The sequence below is a fragment of the Oncorhynchus keta genome, chromosome 10, assembly GCF_023373465.1.
Source record: "Oncorhynchus keta strain PuntledgeMale-10-30-2019 chromosome 10, Oket_V2, whole genome shotgun sequence".
Classification (NCBI taxonomy): Eukaryota; Metazoa; Chordata; class Actinopteri; order Salmoniformes; family Salmonidae; genus Oncorhynchus; species Oncorhynchus keta.
The window spans coordinates 12372829-12392439 of NC_068430.1; the positions used below are offsets into that span (position 1 = coordinate 12372829).

A 19611-nucleotide genomic window follows, 5' to 3' on the forward strand; every position below is an offset into this window, starting at 1 on the left:
TTCAATTGGTAACATACATTTTTGTCTTCTTCTAATGCCTTTTAAAGGGAACGTAATCTAAAATAAACTAAATGTAATCGGATTAAGTTACTGAGTTTGGGTAATCCATAAATTACATTACTGATAACAATTTTGGACAGGTAACTAGTAACGGATTACATTTAAAATGTAACCTATCCAACCCTGCTTGTTTTATCGATGAGGCTCTGTGCCTTCTCCTCCATCCATTTCTGGTAGTAGACTTTCACATGCTCTTTATGTTTTCATGAGCTGCAGTGGGTCTTTCTCACCGATGTTGGCCCATCAGGTTGACCTTGGCAATGGAGGAAAAGGGATTACCTTGACTATTTCAATGACGATCAAAGAGCACAACCAAGGCTAGACAGAAGGGTGGTTATAGTCAAGAGCAACCCACTGAAGGATTTTAATGAAATTAATTTCTGTGACCGTTTCGGTATGTACAAAGAAAATGTAGTTGACATTTGTTTGCTTGAGCCAAGGCTTTAATCTGACTCTCTTCTGGGAAGATCCATCACTCCTTCCATTCAAGTACTGATCACCTTTTTTTGGCATCTGGAACCTTCCATTGTGAAACAGGAGATTTGTGTGGTGTAAGTGAACAGACGGTATGCAGAATACTGTGAACTCTCCTTCCAGACTCACATCAAACATCTCCAATCAAAAGTTAAATCTAGAATTGGCTTCCTAATTTGCAACAAAGCATCCTTCACTCATGCTGCCAAACATACCCTTGTAAAACTGACCATCCTACCAATCCTCGACTTCGGCGATGTAATTTACAAAATAGCCTCTAATACCCTACTCAATAAATTGGATGCAGTCTATCACAGTGCCATCCGTTTTGTCACCAAAGCCCCATATACTACCCACCACTGCGACCTGTACGCTCTCGTTGGCTGGCCCTCGCTTCATACTCGTCACCAAACCCACTGGCTCCAGGTCATCTACAAGACCCCGCTAGGTAAAGTCCCCCCTTATCTCAGCTCGCTGGTCACCACAGCAGCATCCACCTGTAGCACGCGCTCCAGCAGGTATATCTCTCTGGTCAAGCCATATGTGATGATAATGTATTCAATATTCAGAGCCCCATGAAATGACACCATATATACATTCTAGAGACCCTATTGAGTATTCCCTACAATACTTTTACTGTGGCACCCAGAATAGTTATTGCTTTAAGCAGTGGTGTAGTCATGGTTGCCAAGGGAAGCCAGGCTTCCCTAAATATTTGACCAATAAAAAAATTATATTTATAAATGTATTTAACTTTCGACATTCCGTGTTTTCATAATTTCCGGCGATTCGCAAGTGGCTGAATCTCACAGGAAAAATCTTCAGAGCGCCCCTCTGTCTCAGTATGTGTTGCCAATCTATCTGATGCTCTCTGGAACAAAAGAGTATGTATGACATGTTGCCACTGTATTATTTCATTGATTGATGCCAGCAAGCATTTGGCCTCCCTTGATATTGTTATTTATTTTTTTGTTAGACAATCAGCATTAAGCTGAGATCAACTGTGGATTGTCCAAGCACAGCAAAATGACCCCAAAGGGAAGCCAGTTTGATTTGGCTTCACACCAATCAAATCACATCCTAATCAAAACATCACCATTGTCAGGAAAACCTGTCTGTTTCTGTTCTGCTTATGTTGATGTCCTGCAGTAGCTAGTTTGCTAAATCGGCCATGGATGGAGATGGGGATTTGGACCTGTGGTTTTGACTTAATTCTCTGTATAGGTCAATGATTATGACAGTGATTCTGATCTAACCATAAATTCATATATTGTGCCACTGGCCTGAGACGATTGAAATTCAATATGTAAGCTGGATGTAGCCTAGTAGGGTCACGCAAACTAGCTAGCTAACTTAGCTGATTAATTGTTGCCAATGCGAGGATGTCAGGCTAGCAAGTATTTTAGCTAGGTAGCCTAAGAAAACAAAAACTAAAAGCGTACAGAGCCATAGACCGTTTTGCCAACATGAAGGAGAGTGGCATGGCATTGGTGTTCAACTAGTCTACATCTAGGGTGAGTCCAAAACATTCACAAACATATACACACATACACACAGACAGAAATCAGTACCATGGACAGCCACATGATATTCAGCAACATTGATTGGAATAAATTGTTTTTGGTTTCTTTACATTTGTTTTCAATGTATTAAACTAAGCATATATAGCCTTGTGATTTGATGATGTTTAAATGTTTAAGTAGAAATGGTGCTGGAATAGTCCTCCTGTTGTCTTTGTGCTGACTTGCAGTAACTCTGTGGTTCTAAATCATTAGTTGTTTAGTAAACTGTCAAACATTAACTTGCTTGACCATGCTGCAAGTCATATACTGTTTGTTATATGCAATATTTGCTTTGTGGACAGATGTTGCTCTCCGGTTTTGTGATGAAACAAACCTACACTATGTGTAGTTGAATTATTCCGCCACTGTGTGACTGTTGTCTTTTTGTTGTCACAGCTTTATTAACCTTTATTTATTGTCATTTAAAATAGTTTGTAGTAGTTGATTGTTGAGTTAGATTACATACTGTATCTACCTCAATCATTATTTTAAATAATATCGGTGAGTTCACACCAACTGTGAAGTCCATGGAGAACAAGAGCACCTCCTCCCAGCTGCCCACTGCACTGAGGCTAGGAAACACGGTCTCCACCGATAAATCCATGATTATCGAAAACTTCAATAAGCACTTCTCAACGGCTGGCCATGCCTTCCGCCTGGCTACTCCAACCTCGGCCAACAGCTCCGCCCCCGTAGTTCCTCACCCAAGCCTCTCCAGGTTCTCCTTTACCCAAATCCAGATAGCAGATGTTCTGAAAGAGCTGCAAAACCTGGATACAAATCAGCTGGGCTTGACAATCTAGACCCGCTATTTCTGAAACTATCTGCCGCCATTGTCGCAACCCCTATTACCAGCCTGTTCAACCTCTCTTTCATATCGTCTGAGATCCCCAAGGATTGAAAGCTGCCGCAGTCATCCCCCTCTTCAAAGGGAGACACCCTGGACCCAAACTGCTATAGACCTATATCCATCCTGCCCTGCCTATCTAAGGTCTTCGAAAGCCAAGTCAACAAACAGGTCACTGACCATCTCGAATCCTACCGTACCTTCTCCGCTGTGCAATCTGGTTTCCGAGCCGGTCACGGGTGCACCTCAGCCACACTCAAGGTACTAAATGATATCATAACCGCCATCGATAAAAGACAGTACTGTGCAGCCGTCTTCATCGACCTCGCCAATGCTTTCGACTCTGTCAATCACCAAATTCTTATCGGCAGACTCAACAGCCTCGGTTTTCGGATGACTGCCTTGCCTGGTTCACCAATTACTTTGCAGACAGAGTTCAGTGTGTCAAATCAGAGGGCATGCTGTCCGGTCCTCTGGCAGTCTCTATGGGGTGCCACAGGGTTCAATTCTCGGGCCGACTCTTTTCTCTGTATATATCAATGATGTTGCTCTTGCTGCGGGCGATTCCCTGATCCACCTCTACGCAGACGACACCATTCTATATACTTTCGGCCCGTCATTGGACACTGTGCTATCAAACCTCAAACGAGCTTCAATGCCATACAGCACTCCTTCCGTGGCCTCCAACTGCTCTTAAAGCGAGTAAAACCAAATGCATGCTTTTCAACCGATCGCTGCCTGCACCCGCATGCCCGACTAGCATCACCACCCTGGATGGTTCCAACCTTGAATATGTGGACATCTATAAGTACCTAGGTGTCTGGCTAGACTGCAAACTCTCCTTCCAGACTCATCAAACATCTCCAATCAAAAATCAAATCCAGAGTCGGCTTTCTATTCCGCAACAAAGCCTCCTTCACTCACGCTGCCAAGCTTACCTAGTAAAACTGACTATCCTGATCCTCGACTTCGGCGATGATGTCATCTACAAAATGGCTTCCAACACTCTACTCAGCAAACTGGATGCAGTCTATCACAGTGCCATCCGTTTTGTCACTAAAGCACCTTATACCACCCACCACTGCGACTTGTATGCTCTAGTCGGCTGGCCCTCACTACATATTCGTCGCCAGACCCACTGGCTCAGGTCATCTACAAGTCCATGCTAGGTAAAGCTCCGCCTTATCTCAGTTCACTGGTCACGATGGCAACACCCATCCGTAGCACGCGCTCCAGCAGGTGTATCTCACTGATCATCCCTAAAGCCAACACCTCATTTGGCCGCCTTTCGTTCCAGTACTCTGCTGCCTGTGACTGGAACAATTGCAAAAATCGCTGAAGTTGGAGACTTTTATCTCCCTCACCAACTTCAAACATCAGCTATCCGAGCAGCTAACCGATCGCTGCAGCTGTACTTAGTCTATAGGTAAATAGCTCACCCTTTTTCACCTACCTCATTCCCATACTGTTTTTATACTGTTTTTATTTATTTACTTTTCTGCTCTTTTGCACACCAATATCTCTACCTGTACATGCCCATCTGATCATTTATCACTCCAGTGTTAATCTGCAAAATTGTATTATTCGCCTACCTCCTCATGCCTTTTGCACACATTGTATATAGACTGCCCATTTTTTTTCTACTGTGTTATTGACTTGCTAATTGTTTACTCCAACAACTCTGTGTTGTCTGTTCACACTGCTATTTTTATCTTGGCCAGGTCGCAGTTGCAAATGAGAACTTGTTCTCAACTAGCCTACCTGGTTAAATAAAGGTGAAATAAAAAATAAAATAAAATGTCTAGCTAAAATCCCCCTATATGCAGCCACGTCTCATAGTCACGTCATGAAATGTGTAAATGAAAGAGGAATATAATAATACGAATTGAATGCAGTTTCCCCATCTCCCCATTTAGTTTCTGTCACTGCACAGAAATGCCTTACCCAGATGGTGTGACAAAGGCATTTCCTAACAGACCTAACTTTCTTTGTTGTTACTTTTAAGGTTGGAGCCAACATGCTATACCTCCAGCAGGCAGAAAGGCAAGAACCATTCACCTGTCAGGTCAGGGTCAAGCTACACTATTCACAGCCATGTGTAATGTTCAATGTAATTACATTGCTGGATTGTTTTGAAACTTCATGTATTTGTATTGTTTTAAAAATGTAAAAATAAAAGGAAATGTATGGTTTAAACATGTCTTTAATATGTATTTGGTTTAGCTGTTAATGATAATTCCCTAATTGTTAATACATTTGTGTTTTCATCATTAGGCCTGTATGTACGTGTTAGGAACTAATATATAATAATAATAATATATGCCATTTAGCAGACGCTTTTATCCAAAGCGACTTACAGTCATGTGTGCATACATTCTACGTATGGGTGGTCCTGGGAATCGAACCCACTACCCTGGCGTTACAAGCGCCATGCTCTACCAACTGAGCTACAGAAGGACCACTACCAAAGGTGTTTGACTTTAGCGAGTACAGCATCATATGATATGTGACTCGTTTCAGGAAACTAGGAGTATGTCGAAGCGTCACTTCTTCACAGGAGAGCCATTTGAAAGTAAACTTTTTTTAAAATCAAAATGCGTTTTTGGCAGAAATACCTTCTGGAATATGTGAATTGTCATGTGCCTTAATAACAAAATGTTATGCCATCTGTAAATACGAATACAATTGTTAAATTACGAGCCTAGTTGGTTTAGTCACAGAAAAAGTGAGCAACCTTCCCGCGAGTCATGATTGGCTGAGATAATGAGTGGGCTGGGCATGTCGAGAGATGAGTTCGGATTGGTCTGCCATGTAGCATGCTTCTGTCTATTTGAGCTGGTCAGTATGTGTAGGTAATCCTGTCTGATGCGGCTTTAAAAAAAATGAATTGCGTAGTAGAATGGCATAAGTGTTGCTCTCCACTTTCTGGAGGACCGAGTTTTGAAATCAGTGGAAATAGAGTATGATAGCTAAGGAGATGGAGAAACCACCTGTCTCCGGATTACGTCTTCAAACTAAGAGCAACCATGACATCCGTAACAGAGAGGGAGAAGCATCCATCCACGTATATGGGTAAGATGTTCTAGCTAGCTACATTTTCAGATATTAGACGTTTCTAATTTTGTCAGAAAGTCATTTTCATTTCAAGTTCAAGTGTACTGTTAGCTAGCTAGCTAATGTTAGCTGGCTGACTCACTAATTAACGTTACATGTATGATCTGTGTAGTAATATTATTCATATCTCAGAGTCATTTGCTTTGTTAGTTATAGGCTAATGTTATCTAGCTAACATTGAACCTGGTTGGTTCTCTTCATGCAGAGTAATAACGTTGTGAGTTGGGATTATGGTTAATTGTTTAGCTAGCTAGCTACATGTCTTAACAAAAGACTCCACAATGCAAGTATCCATTTCAATAGAATGTTCATGATGTCATTGCGACAGCTGTTGATAGACGAAGCTGGTAAATTCTCTCTGGCTATCTACCTAGATTTCAGAGCAATCTTGCCTGAGTGTTCCCGAGCACAGAATCATTTACGAACGTTCAACACCCGTTGAATATGGCCGGTGTCAGTTAACGTTGGCAAAAAAATAATAAATTGTTGCCAGCAGCACAGTTGCAGTCACCAATGCTCTGGATAACATAAAAACAGCCGAACCAGATCTGTTAGGGCGAATAAAATGGTCAGAGTGAGCTGTTCTCTCATTTGTGTCTGGAGGTAGCTAGCATGTTAGCTTGAGTGCTTGGCTGCTGTTGTTAGGACAGAACGCTTGGATCAACCCTTAAAGAGATGGGTGGGGCTAAAGCTTAAGAGTGTGTGAACGATGCTGAATGTGTGTAGACAAAGATGAGCTCTCCAGTAGGTACCAAAACATTCAAAGGACATTTTCTCAAAAGTGAGGTTACCAGTTTATCAACTTTCAAAGCAGAATTACTTTCTCATTGTTCCTCAACTGTAGTGTATGATATACTATTTTATAGCTTTAAGTCTCTATTTTTATCCAATGTAAAAAACACAATTTCAAATGTTGCTACTTAAGATCGAATTGATCCGGTCAGTCACATACAAGGCATTTATGTCTGTGTTATGAATGACCAAAGGTGTCTGACTTCATAGTTAATACAGTGTCATATGATACAAGGCATTTATGTATGCGTTATAAATTACCAAAGGGGAATAACTTTAAATTAAATACAGAGTCATGCGATATGGACTAAGTATTACAGGATACTACATAAAGTGTGAATAAATAGGTTATTAACGTTCTGCGGATTTATGAAGGTTCTCTCAAGACCTACAGGTTACTGTAGGGTGTGAGGTATTTAAATAGGTTGACGGACCTGCAAAGTTTATGTGTGTGTGTGTCAAAACCTGAAAATTAAAGGCTGGCGAGTCATGTGTAAGGTACGTATCACCCGCACCCGTAAGGTAAGTAGCTTGCATAGCTTTTTTTTGTATCTGTGGGATACAAAAAAGCAGGTTAACCAAGTTACTGAAATCAAAATATATAGCTGTGCCATGGACCAGAGCTAACAATACTGAACAATATATATAAACGCAACATGTAAAGTGTTTCATGAGCTGAAATAAAAGATCCCAGAGGAGGAGTATTTCTGTCTGAAATAAATCCATTTGTGGTGAAAAACTGACTGGGTTTGGCTCCCAAGTGGCTGGGGTAAGCCCTCCCATGGCTGTGCGACTGACTGCCCAGTCATGTGAAATCCATAAATTATGGCCTAATGAATTTATTTAAATTGACTGATTTCATTCTATGAACTGTAACTCAGTCAAATCTTTGAAATTGTTGCATGTTTAGTATAGTAACTACAAAAAGATGGATGAATAGCATTAATTAAATGACCTAATCTGTTTTATCATTAACGAAAGAAAAGCCAATGAAAATAATAATTCGAATAGCAACAGATGACGTAAACAAAAGTCCACACATAGAGATCCTATTAAATTAATTATTTTAATTTCTAATTCTAGTCCATACACCGTGACGAAAGGTGACGTTCGATTGCACCGACGTCCAACGTTGTCCCTCCCGCAGCCATGCGTATTACGCTTGTTGTTGTTGAACTGGTTGTTATGACTGGACAAGGCCTCGGACTAAATTAGGAGAGAACCCCTCGTCGCTGCCACGGGAGACCTGCCAATGGAGGGCATGGACATAGACCTGGACCCGGAGTTCGTTCAGAAATTCAACTGCATGGGCACCACTGACAAGGACGTCCTCATCTCAGAGTTCCAAAGACTGCTGGGGTTCCAGGTCAACCCGGCGGGATGCGCTTTCTTCCTTGACATGAGCAACTGGTGAGTTCGGGGATGTGGGGCCTAGCTTGTATAGTAGCTAGCTAGGTACATTTTGAGTAGTCCCCGAGGCTCTCTTTTTCTCTTGCATGTATAGCGTATTGTGTCGATATTTTGCACGGACTGTCATTCCTGCTAGGACATAGCTATGTGAAACTGTAGCTAACGCCAGATAGTTAGTCACTGGTCATCTGTTACAAATTAAGTCTAGCTACCTTTTGCTAAAAACAAAAGGACGTATTGCAGCATAAATATTCACCATAACTAACCTGACCAGATTTGTTAATTGTGTAACGTCAGCTAGCTAACATTAGTTGTAAGCGTTTGAACTAGTTGTGGTCTAGATATACCGCTAATGTTAAAGCTTGCGCCAAGAGGCTCTAGGCGTACATTTTATATCACCTCACAAGTGTTTGTGATATGATGACGTAATTTAATCGGTAGTGAGCTAATCTAGGCTAGTGATCAAGACTTTATCAGTGAACATAATAAAACAATCCTGATAAATGACCTCGACTCATTCTTGCAAGGGAAAATCATTATCAGCAAGATATACTTTTACATTTTTTCCCTTCTTTTAAATGTTCTTGTTGTGAAGTAGTTTCAGGAACTGGATCAGGTTTGAATACTTGCTAATTAAACATGGCATTGACTCACCCACTCTTCTAAATGCCTTTTGCCATTAAAATAGGAATCTACAGGCAGCCATCGGTGCCTATTATGATGTTGAGAGTCCCAGCATCAACACACCATCCATGTCCTTTGTGGAGGATGTGACGATTGGTGAGGGAGAGTCTGTTCCCCCCGACACACCATTCACAAAGACCTGGAGGATACAGAACACAGGTGGGTGGGGTTACCTTTCAGACATCTACATCATATCTCCATACCTATGATTCATCAATGTAATGTCACACAAGAAGAAAAACCTTCACTGCAATGTAAGACCCGGAAACCACTGGCCTGTAAACGTGTGTAATCTCTTTGTCTGTCTCTTTCACAGGTGCAGATTCCTGGCCACCTGGGGTATGTCTGAAGTACATTGGAGGGGACCAGTTTGGCCACGTCAACATAGTGATGGTGCGCTGTCTGGAACCCCAGGAGATCTCAGACGTCAGTGTGCAAATGCGTAGCCCCGCAGCGCCCGGCATGTACCAGGGCCAATGGAGGATGTGCACACCCACAGGGCTGTTTTACGGAGGTAGGTCCAAACGGTGCAGACACGCTGTTTTGTGGACAACACAAGTGTGTAACCAAGTCTAGAAATTATCCACACATGTTAACCTTTGCATGTTTGTGGCAGGTTAGCGTTTATCGACATGGATCTTGTTCTGGAGGCAGCTCTGCTGAGTGGTCAGTAGCTGGCACTGCCACAAAGTCATAAAATCTGATTTCATCCCTAACCTTAACCACACTGCTAACCATAATGCCTAACCTTTTAATTAAGACCAAAAAGCTAATGTTTGTTTTCATGAATTTTTACAATATAGCCAATTTTGACTTTGCTGCTGGCCCATCTAGCAGAAACCGCTCAGTTCTGCCTAAAGGGCAAGACTCATGACATTAAACGTCAACCTGCATGTTTGTGTGCTGACTACAGGTCTTCACGGTTTCAACAGACCTGAAATTCTGAGATCCGACACGGGACCGTAGCGGGTCTGGGTCCTAAATTCAGACTTTTGTCTCAGATATTTTTCAGGTCTGATATAATTGCCACGTGTCTCGGGTATGTGCAATTAAAATGCATTTACTGATTGGACCCAATTGGACCTGTCCTAATTTTGTGTGATGAGAATTGCGAGCTTGTTATCTGTGTCAGCTAATTGCAACTCAATAATACGTACAGCTTTTGTCCAGCTGAAACTGGTTCCGGCTGCTTCCCTCACATGCTGAGAGAGAGAGAGAGAGATAATATAAAAATAAATAAATAACAGCCTAGGCTACAGTTGATTGCTAAGATTAAGTCCTTCTTCATTGACGTAAAAGGAAAGAGTAGAGTGAAAAGAAGCCGACAAGGGGAATTTCCCCGGGGACAAGTTTTAATATTGTAGTGGACAAAGATAAGAAAGCTGGCATGACCAAATGGACTGTGTGCATCTCGCTATTTAGGTTTGATGCATTTTGTATTTATCAATTGTTCAGTCATTATTGTTATTGTAGGCCTATTTAATAAATTCTTTAAATAACCTATCATATTAATATCATACAATATAATTTAGGCCTATATGCATGCAATGCCCTGATGCATTTATCGCTCAAATCTCCAACAGCTGAACTGTGACATTGACAAATATTTTTTTAATGAAAGTAAAAACTAATAAAGCAATGAATAGATTCTAATGTTTTGAATATGCTGCTCATCGAAACACAACAAAACATTTTTTTTAAGGATGTGCCTGTGGATCATTTGGCCAATATGGCTTGTTTATTGATGGCGCTGGCAGCGCCCAGTTGGCGGTTTCTTTCTCTCTCTTTCTACTCTCGGATCTGAACCAGCACGGGTCTGTTTTCCACTGTCCTTTTCGGAAAGGGGTCTGACTGTCCTCCGGTCTATTCGGAACGTGTCTCAGTGAGGGAAAAATAATAAGACCTATATATATATATATATATATTGGGTCGGGTGGGAAAGCCACGGATCCATTTCGGACCCATGAAACGTTTTTAGTGTGAAGTACTTTTTCAAAACATTGAGTAGTCAATCAATGTCTTGAAATTGGTCAACTTGACCAAAATGTAAAGTAAACTTTTTTCTAATTGACTACTGAGCATTTTGGATGTTTAACTCCTATCACTACCACCAGTGCTGTCTCCTGGACAGAACAAGTCACCCTTAATGCCTGGTGTGTGTCACTCTCTCTGTCCACACAGACGTCATCTGGGTGATCCTCAGCGTGGAGGTGGGTGGCCTTTTGGGCGTGACACAGCAGCTTTCCTGCTTCGAGACGGAGTTCAACACCCAGCCGCACCGCAACGTAGAGGGAGACTTCAACCCTTTTGCCTCGCCACAGAAGAGCAAACACGACGCCGGAGACGACAACAACTTCAAAGAGCCTGGAGGAGCCTGGGAGGGCAGGCAGGACGCCATCCAGCAAGATGAAAACGGACTGTCTCACAACGCTGTAAATAGAGCATCGAATGGGCTACAAAACAATCTGTCAGTAGTGACTTACAGTCAGGTATGTATGAATGAATGAATGAACCAAGGTTAGCTTGCCTCGAAACAAGCTGATGTCCACTCCTCGCTGTTTTTTGCTTAACATTGAGGGAGCACAAGTTCAATTTCTGTGCCACATTTGGATGTGTGTAAAAAGTGCTCTATTCATGGCTGGTTTTGAAACGTCCGATTCAAAATAAAAAATGTTGTTGTCACAAAAGAGTACAGTGTTCAGTTCACAACCATATACTGGTGCAATAGCCCTCAGGTTTTCCAGATGATGCCACTACTGTAGCTTTACAGTATGTGTGGAAAAATCACAATAGATCTCTGCTCTGAATTGTGGCACAGATAAATTGTTTTCCATCAGTATTGTTAATCAGTAATCTATGAAAAGCATTGTTGTGATTTCGACACGTTATACATTTTTCCAGTGTTTACTGCACCCTCACCTGGCTCAAAAGTAAGCCTATCTGTCACCTTAGTGACCAGACACAACAGACAGACCTTCTAAAAATTGCACCATTCTTCTATGCAAAACAATAGTAGTAGAGGAAAATGTAACATGTCAACCACCGTGCTCCATCGTACCACATTATGCAGTTGAACAGATGTAGAAAACACACATGAGCTCTTTGGTATTCTATGCATCTGTGCAGTTCCTCTAAGGCAGGCGTTCCCAAACGTTTTCACTCAGGCCCCACCCTTCCAGCATTGGGGAATATCCCTGTGAGGTCTGGAGGGCTGTTATATTTCCCCCACCATAAAAATGACTCTCCAACGCTTTTGGAATTGTTTGTGCTCCCTGACTGTTAACGAGCTGGACAGAGTGAAGAGACTGTAAATGTAGCGCCGTTATCATTTCTACTCAGTTTCATCTATATATTTTTTTGTACTTTTACCCATTTTTCTTCCCAATTGGTAGTTAGTCTTGTCCCATCACTGCATCTCCCCTACGGACTCGGGAGAGGCAAAGGTCAAGAGTCCTCCGAAACAGGACCCTGCCAAGCCACACTGCTTCTTGACACTCTACTTGCTTAACCCGGAAGCCAGCCTCACCAATTTGTCGGAGGAAATACCGCCCAGCTGGTGACTGAAGTCAGTTTGCAGGCTAGAGCGCGGTGGGACAAGGAAATCCCGGCCGACCAAACCCTCCCCGAACCCAGACGACGCTGCGCCAATTTTACGCCGCCCGGTCACGGGCTGCTGACACAGCCTGGGTTCGAACCTGGGTCTGTAGTGAAACCTCAAGTGCCTCAGTGCCATAGACCGCTGTGCCACTCGAGAGGCCTAGTTTTAGTAATTTCAGTGTTGATTGAGATTGTGTGCCCCCCCAAAACAAAATGTGCTATTTTGTTTGCTCAAACCACCGGATTGAATGGGTTAATTTGCTTAACCCGGCCAACAGGGCCGTACGTTTGACACCCCTGCTCTAAAGGTCAACTCTACGGGTTTCCCAGACCCATATTAAGCATAATCCTGGACTAAAAAGCATTCTCAACTGATATTCGCCATTGAAAGCACCTTGTAGTCCTAATCTGTTTCTGGGAAACTGGTCCTACGTGTCAGTTGGTGGTTTTCACTGAGCAATAACATCCACCATCTGCCCAGTTTATTCCCCTTTTATTAATTTACCTGTTTATGCCATAATAACCCTTTGTCAGTTCACAACCATATACTGGTGCAATAGCCATCAGAGCTGTGTGTGCCTGCTCTAAATCACCTCCTACTTCTGTCAGAGCAATCCATTTTATTCCAGCATTGTTAACTTACTGCCACTCTTGGCTGGGTAAACTAGTCTGTTCAGAAACACATGCTTCTGTTGCTCATTCACAGATTTTATTGAGCCAGTAATAGACTGAGGTACTTCCTTACATACGTCTGAGCTTATCTTTCTGAAAAATACAGCTGTGCTGTATGTAGGGGCCTGCCCTGTTCCGAATGGCCCAGCATCGTCCGGGTTAGGGGAGGGTTTGGCCAGCTGGATTGTTCTTGTCCCATCTCGCTCTAGCGACTCCTTGTGGCGGGCCGGGTGCATGCAAGCTGACCTCGGTCGCCAGCTGTACAGTGTTTCCTCCGACAAATTGGTGTGGCTGGCTTCAGGGTTAAGCGGGCAGTGTGTCAAGAAGAAGTGTGGCTTGGCGGGGTCGTGTTTCGGGGGGCGCATGGCTCTCGACCTTCGCCTCTGCCGAGTCCGTACAGGTGTTGCAGCGATGGGACAAGACTGTAACTACAAGTTGGATATCACGAAATTGGGGAGAAAAGGGATGATCAATGGAAACAGGATGTACCTGAGCTCAATTTCAAGTCTCATAGCAAAGGGTCTGAATACTTATGTAAATAAGTATTTTTTATAAAGTTGCAAAAATATCTTAACCTGTTTTCGCTTCGTCATTATTGTGTGTAGATTGAGGACATTTTTTAGAATCCATTTTAGAATAAGGCTGTAACGTAACAAAATGGGGGGAAAGTGAAGGACTCTGAATACTTTGTGAATGTATATAGTCTAGTGAGTTTGCGTAGGGTCAGTGAAGATATTTTGGGCACCCTTAATGGACTATTTAGCTGTCTTATGGTTTGGGGGTAGAAGCGGGCTCGGAGCCTGTTGGCCACGTCTCCGATATTACTTGCCGGACGGTAGCAGAGTGAACAGCCTTGCTTGGGTGGGTGGAGTCTTTTGGCATTTTTTCGGGCCTTCCTCTGACACTGCCTGATATAGAGATCCTGGATGGCAGGGGGCTCGGCCCCCAGTGAAGTACTGCGCTGTCCGCACCACCCTCAAGCGCTTTGCGGTCAAGGGTGGTGCATTTACCATATCAAGTTGTGATGCAGCCAGTCAAGGTGCTCTCGATGGTGCAGCTGTCAAACTTTTGGAGGATCCGAGGGCCCATACCAAATATTTTCTGCCTCCTGAGGGGGAATAGGCGCTACCGTGCCCTCTTCACAACTGTGCAGGTGTGTGTGGACCATGTTAGGTCTTTATTGATGTGGACACCAAGGAATTTGAAGCTCCTGACCTGCTCCACAACAGCCCTGTGGATGTGGATGGGGACGTGCTCTCCCGTCTTTTAACTATAGTCCACAAAGCTCCTTGGTCTTACTGGCGTTGAGGGAGAGGTTGTTGTCCTGGCACCACACTGCTAAGTCGCTGATCTCCTTCCTGTAGGCTGACTCATCTCCATCAGTCCCAGGGTCCCTAGCTTGGTGATGAGCCTGGAGGGGACTATGGTGTTAAACGCTGACCTGAAGTCTGAGTTATTTCCCCTCTTATACAGGTGGGAGAGGACAATGTGAAGTACAGTTGAGATAACGTCATCTGTGGATCTGTTGAAGCAGTATGCGAATTGGAGTGGATCTATGGTGTCTGAGATGATGGTGTTGATGTCTGTCATGACCAGCCTTTCAAAGTACTTCATAATTACAGATGTGAATGCTCCAGGGCGATCACTGAACTATCATGCAAATACAAATCATAAAAATATATATATTTGCCACATGCTTCGTAAACAACAGGTATAGACTAACAGTGATATACTTCCCAACAATGCAGAGAGAAAAATAACAGAAAGATTATAACTCGTAGAATACATTGTGTTGACTGTGTTCTGTCTCTCCCCTCAGGGTGTTCATGGACCCTATCCGTTAGGCCAGAGTTAGACAGATGGAGACCCAGGCCAGGTGGTGCTGAACAGACCTGGGCATGCTGATGCTGGCTTGCGGCAGGGGCACTGGAGAGGGGAGGGACACATATTTCATACAGACTCTAGACAACTCTCTCCCTTGAGCCCTACCCCATTCCACCAAAACACAAGCTACAGTGAGAACAAGGAGGCACCTATCCCAGTGAACACCCTACCAGCATCATCAGCACTCTCCCAAGATCAGCATGAGTGAATGCGACATAAAGAGTGCTATAAATCCTACATTCTACTACATACATGTTTTATTATTATTTGTAGCTGTCAACACACCTCATTAGTGTAGGGTAGACACTGCTGGTTGAGCTTAGCAAAAGGATGGATGTGTGTGAGCTTGAGCAAATGAAATGTGTGAGAAAAAGCCATCAAAAACTATTTTGCCTGTTGAGCTATTATTGTAGGATTTGAATCCTTGTCTGTGTTTTCTGAATTGTGCATGTGTGCACGTGTATAGTTTCCTTTTGGATTTGACTGAACACAGTGGTGGATACAACTTTGGTAAAGAAGTTGTGGTGACCTATGTATGTAGGCCAGGTAGGTTATGTAGGTTATGTATCTAAATAGATTAAACAAAATAATACTAATCAAAAAAATTATAATTCTCCACAGGTGTTTCAGAAATTAGGATACAGGCCTGTGAATGAGTTGCCCCGTAAACAAGCCTTTGCTGTACTGTACTTACGACACATATGGATCATTCAGTGGTAACACTTGTTCTTTAGAGCCAGCAGATGGTGCTATTAACTAAACAACCAAACCAAATGGTCTCTGAAACATCACGACAGACATTGACAAACAGACTTCCCTTTCCCATCATAGGGAGAGGTATTTATATTCTGGGTTTGTGACTGCTCAAGCCATTGACAATATCAGCACCGTTTGTTTTGTTTCTGCAGTTTGCACGATGTCACTTCAGATGTTTACAAGTGGTGATTTGATTTAGTTTCTGTATGCTGTCTGGATCTAGATATTATTGTCTGTTGTAATAGTATATATTCTCTGTGTTTTAGTTTTCTTCCACACTTAACAACGTTGAGTCCCGTTTTGATTGTCAAATTAAGTAGAGTGGGTGCATACGCTCAAAAGGACAGGTTCAACCCTGGAATTCATTCATTCCTCTGCGTCAACGTGGAATGCTCTATTACGACATGTAGTCATATTAATTATTGTTTACAATTACATGGTATCAACCAAGTTAACATCATGTTATGCAATTTGTTTCCCATTTGGAATGTTATTTTAATTTATTTGATTTACCTTCACGTTCTTCAAGCAATCAAGATTTCTCCCCTTCAATGTTTCACAATTTCCACAAGGTTATGAGTAAATGAAAAACAAGGAAATTGATGACAATTGTTATTCATAGACTAAATATCTTGTAGATGCTCATACAAGAGTCTTATCTTATGGTTTCTTCTGATGAAAAGTCCCTGTTTTCTTGTGGCTGTTGTGCTTTCACACCAGCTTTTCATATTTATGTATTTGTCAAGGGCATTATGTTAGTCCTCTGTGTTCACTGTTCTGCATTTTACTCTGAAACCAGAGAGTGTTTCATTCTTAGCTTTATTCCGTTTTTTTATTTTGGTGGGAGGGTGCAGTTTTAAGCAAGATGGCATGGAGAGTGGCGCGTTTGCATAGTCTTATGATAGAACATTCATGAGAAGAGAAAATGTCAAATTAAAGCCTTTTTCCTATATGTATAAATGAACATTTGTACGATTAAATTAACACTGAAACAGAAAATGTGGCACCAGGTTTATTTTTTTTGACTCAGTTTTGACTTACGTAACACACTGTTTGAAACATTGGTTAGCAGGTGACGGTAATGATTCCTTGGAATCGGCCCCGTTTGGCAGGGAGACAACAGCACAGTTATATGTTCTCTTTTGCCAGGATTTTTTACATGTATTTTTTACTAGTTAAGAACAAATTCTTATTTTCAATGATGGCCTAGAAACAGTGGGTTAACTGCCTTGTTCAGGGGCAGAACGACAGATTTTTTTTACTTTGTCAGCTCAGGGATATTGATCTTGCAACCTTTCGGTTACTAGTCCAACACTCTAACCACTAGGATGAGGCTGCAGTTCCCAAATGACAGAACAATGAGATATTGGGTCCCAGAGAAAAACATTACTGTGGCAATACAAACAACTAGAAGTCTATTGGTGAGAAGTAAGCAGTAGTGGTGAAAGAGGGGTTGCTTCCCACATTTATGGTGTGGCCGTTGGTTTATGGGACAGGTATGATGTTTCCTCACAGTGGGCTCTTCTATCCAGGGTTCAGTGTCGGCCATCTCACTTCTTCATCTTACTGTACACTGACTTAAGTGGTGTTATCACAATGACTAAAGTTCCAATGGAAAAACTCCCACAGCATCCCCCAAATGTACACGTTTACCTTTCGTGAACCTTCACTTGCACTTTTGTACTACTCGCACTGACTTTGCTGAGAGCTGCACCTTAAATCACATTGCATGTCACGAAGAGAGGAAAATAAACGGTATACAGTGCATACACATGTAAAATAAACTATATACTGTGCATACACATGTAAAATAAACTATATACTGTGCATACACATGTAAAATAAACTATATACTGTGCATACACATGTAAAATAAACTATATACAGTGCATACACATGTAAAAAAAATAAAAATAAATTACAGTTGGACAATGGTAGAAAAATTGACATTCATTAAACAACCCATAACTTTTGTTGCAGACTGAAAATATGAACATATTAATGTTAGATGTAAATGTATAGTGCCTGAAAAGGAGAAACAACTTATTTATGATGAAACAACCCCACTTAATGTTGGAGAATAGAATACATTGGATTTTTTAGGGACTAAAGTCTGTAGCCTGAAAGGACCAGACTTGAGTGTGTAGGGGGGAGGGGCTACTGGAAAGGGGAGAAATCAGTGTCCTCATTGAGATAGGTGGTGCGTTTGAGCGTATGGATTCAGTATGTCAGTGCTGTAAAGTACTGAAGTAAAAATACTTTAAAGTACAACTTAAGTAGTTTTTGGGGAGTATCTGTAATTTACTATTTAAATTTTGGACAATGTTTACCATACTGCATTCCAAAAGAAAAGTATGTACTTTTTACTCCATACATTATTCCTGACACCCATAAGTACTTGTTGCATTTTTAATGCTCATCAGGACAGGAAAATGGTCCAATTCACACACTTATCAAGATAACATCCCTGGTCATGCCTACTGCCTCTGATCTGGTGGACTCACTAAACATACATGCTTAGTTTCTAAACAATGTATGAATGTTAGAGGTGTGCCCCTGGCTCTCTGTAAAAATAAAATAAAATGGTGCCACCTGTTTTACTTAATATAAGGAATTTAAAATGATTACATTTACTTTTTGATATATTGATATATTTATAACCAAATACTTTCAGACTGGGTGTAATTTACTGTGTGACTTTTACTTGAGTCATTTTCTATTAAGGTACAGTTGAAGTCGGAAGTCGGAACATACACCTTATAGGCTGACCACACCGCTCACCTTGCATGCGCGAGCATTGCAAAATAAATTTAGAAATCTATGTAATTCAATTATTGCACCCACACTGCTCGCGCGCATCAACGAGCATCTCCGTTGCCAAGGGCTAAAATAGAACTCCTTTCTAGATCACGCTGCAAGTCCTGCCTCTCCTATCTCCTAATTGATTTATAGAAGCAGGTACCCACATGCCATTTCCTCATTGGGTTTACCCATGTGGGTGATTGAAAGACGAACTGTGTTGTCGGTCGGTGTAGTAATACTATGAAAGTTTAAATGCCAATCACCATATAAGTTCAAAGATGAAAAAGCCGGGAATGAGGAAAGATGATTAGAAAAACAATTCGGTTGAGGGTTTTATGTGTGGAGTAATTGGCGGAGTAGAGGACCTTGTGGATTTCAGGTAAAGTAACAACTCAATGTTTATATCCCAGGACAAATTGGCTAGCAAGTGGTAGCTAACTAGCAAAAGCAAGTTAACTAAATAGGACAAATTGGCTAGCAAGTGGTAGCTAACTAGCTAAATTGCCATAAATGTGTAATACTTTTCGACCTGTTCCCAAATTAAATCAAATAAAATCAAATCAAATCTAATTTTATTTGTCACATACACATGGTTAGCAGATGTTAATGCGAGTGTAGCGAAATGCTTGTGCTTCTAGTTCCGACAATGCAGTGATAACCAACAAGTCATCTAACTAACAATTCCAAAACTACTGTCTTATACACAGTGTAAGGGGATAAAGAATATGTACATAAGGATATATGAATGAGTGATAGTACAGGGCAGCATACAGTAGATGGTATCGAGTACAGTATATACATACTGTACAACATAATGTAGTTGTTTCAGAGCTTGCTTTGATATGTTAACCTGCGTGTCGTGATCGCGTTTGGTGTAGGAGGACAAAATACATTTATGCACGATGGCGCACGCGTGCAGCCAGTTTGGGTTCCGTGTTGGCCAAATACATTTAACTC

At 41.8% G+C, this 19611-nt stretch overlaps 1 protein-coding gene across 1 annotated transcript; it reads left to right on the forward strand.

The window, feature by feature from the left end:
• Positions 1–7895: 7895 nt before the first annotated feature.
• LOC118388223 (protein ILRUN-like) lies at positions 7896–16851 on the forward strand. The gene is made up of 5 exons (XM_035777054.2): positions 7896–8259; positions 8948–9102; positions 9260–9457; positions 11125–11432; positions 15032–16851. The coding sequence occupies exons 1-5, from the start codon at positions 8102–8104 to the stop codon at positions 15065–15067; spliced, it is 855 nt and encodes a 284-aa protein (XP_035632947.1). The 5' UTR covers positions 7896–8101; the 3' UTR covers positions 15068–16851.
• The last annotated feature ends 2760 nt before the right edge of the window (positions 16852–19611 follow it).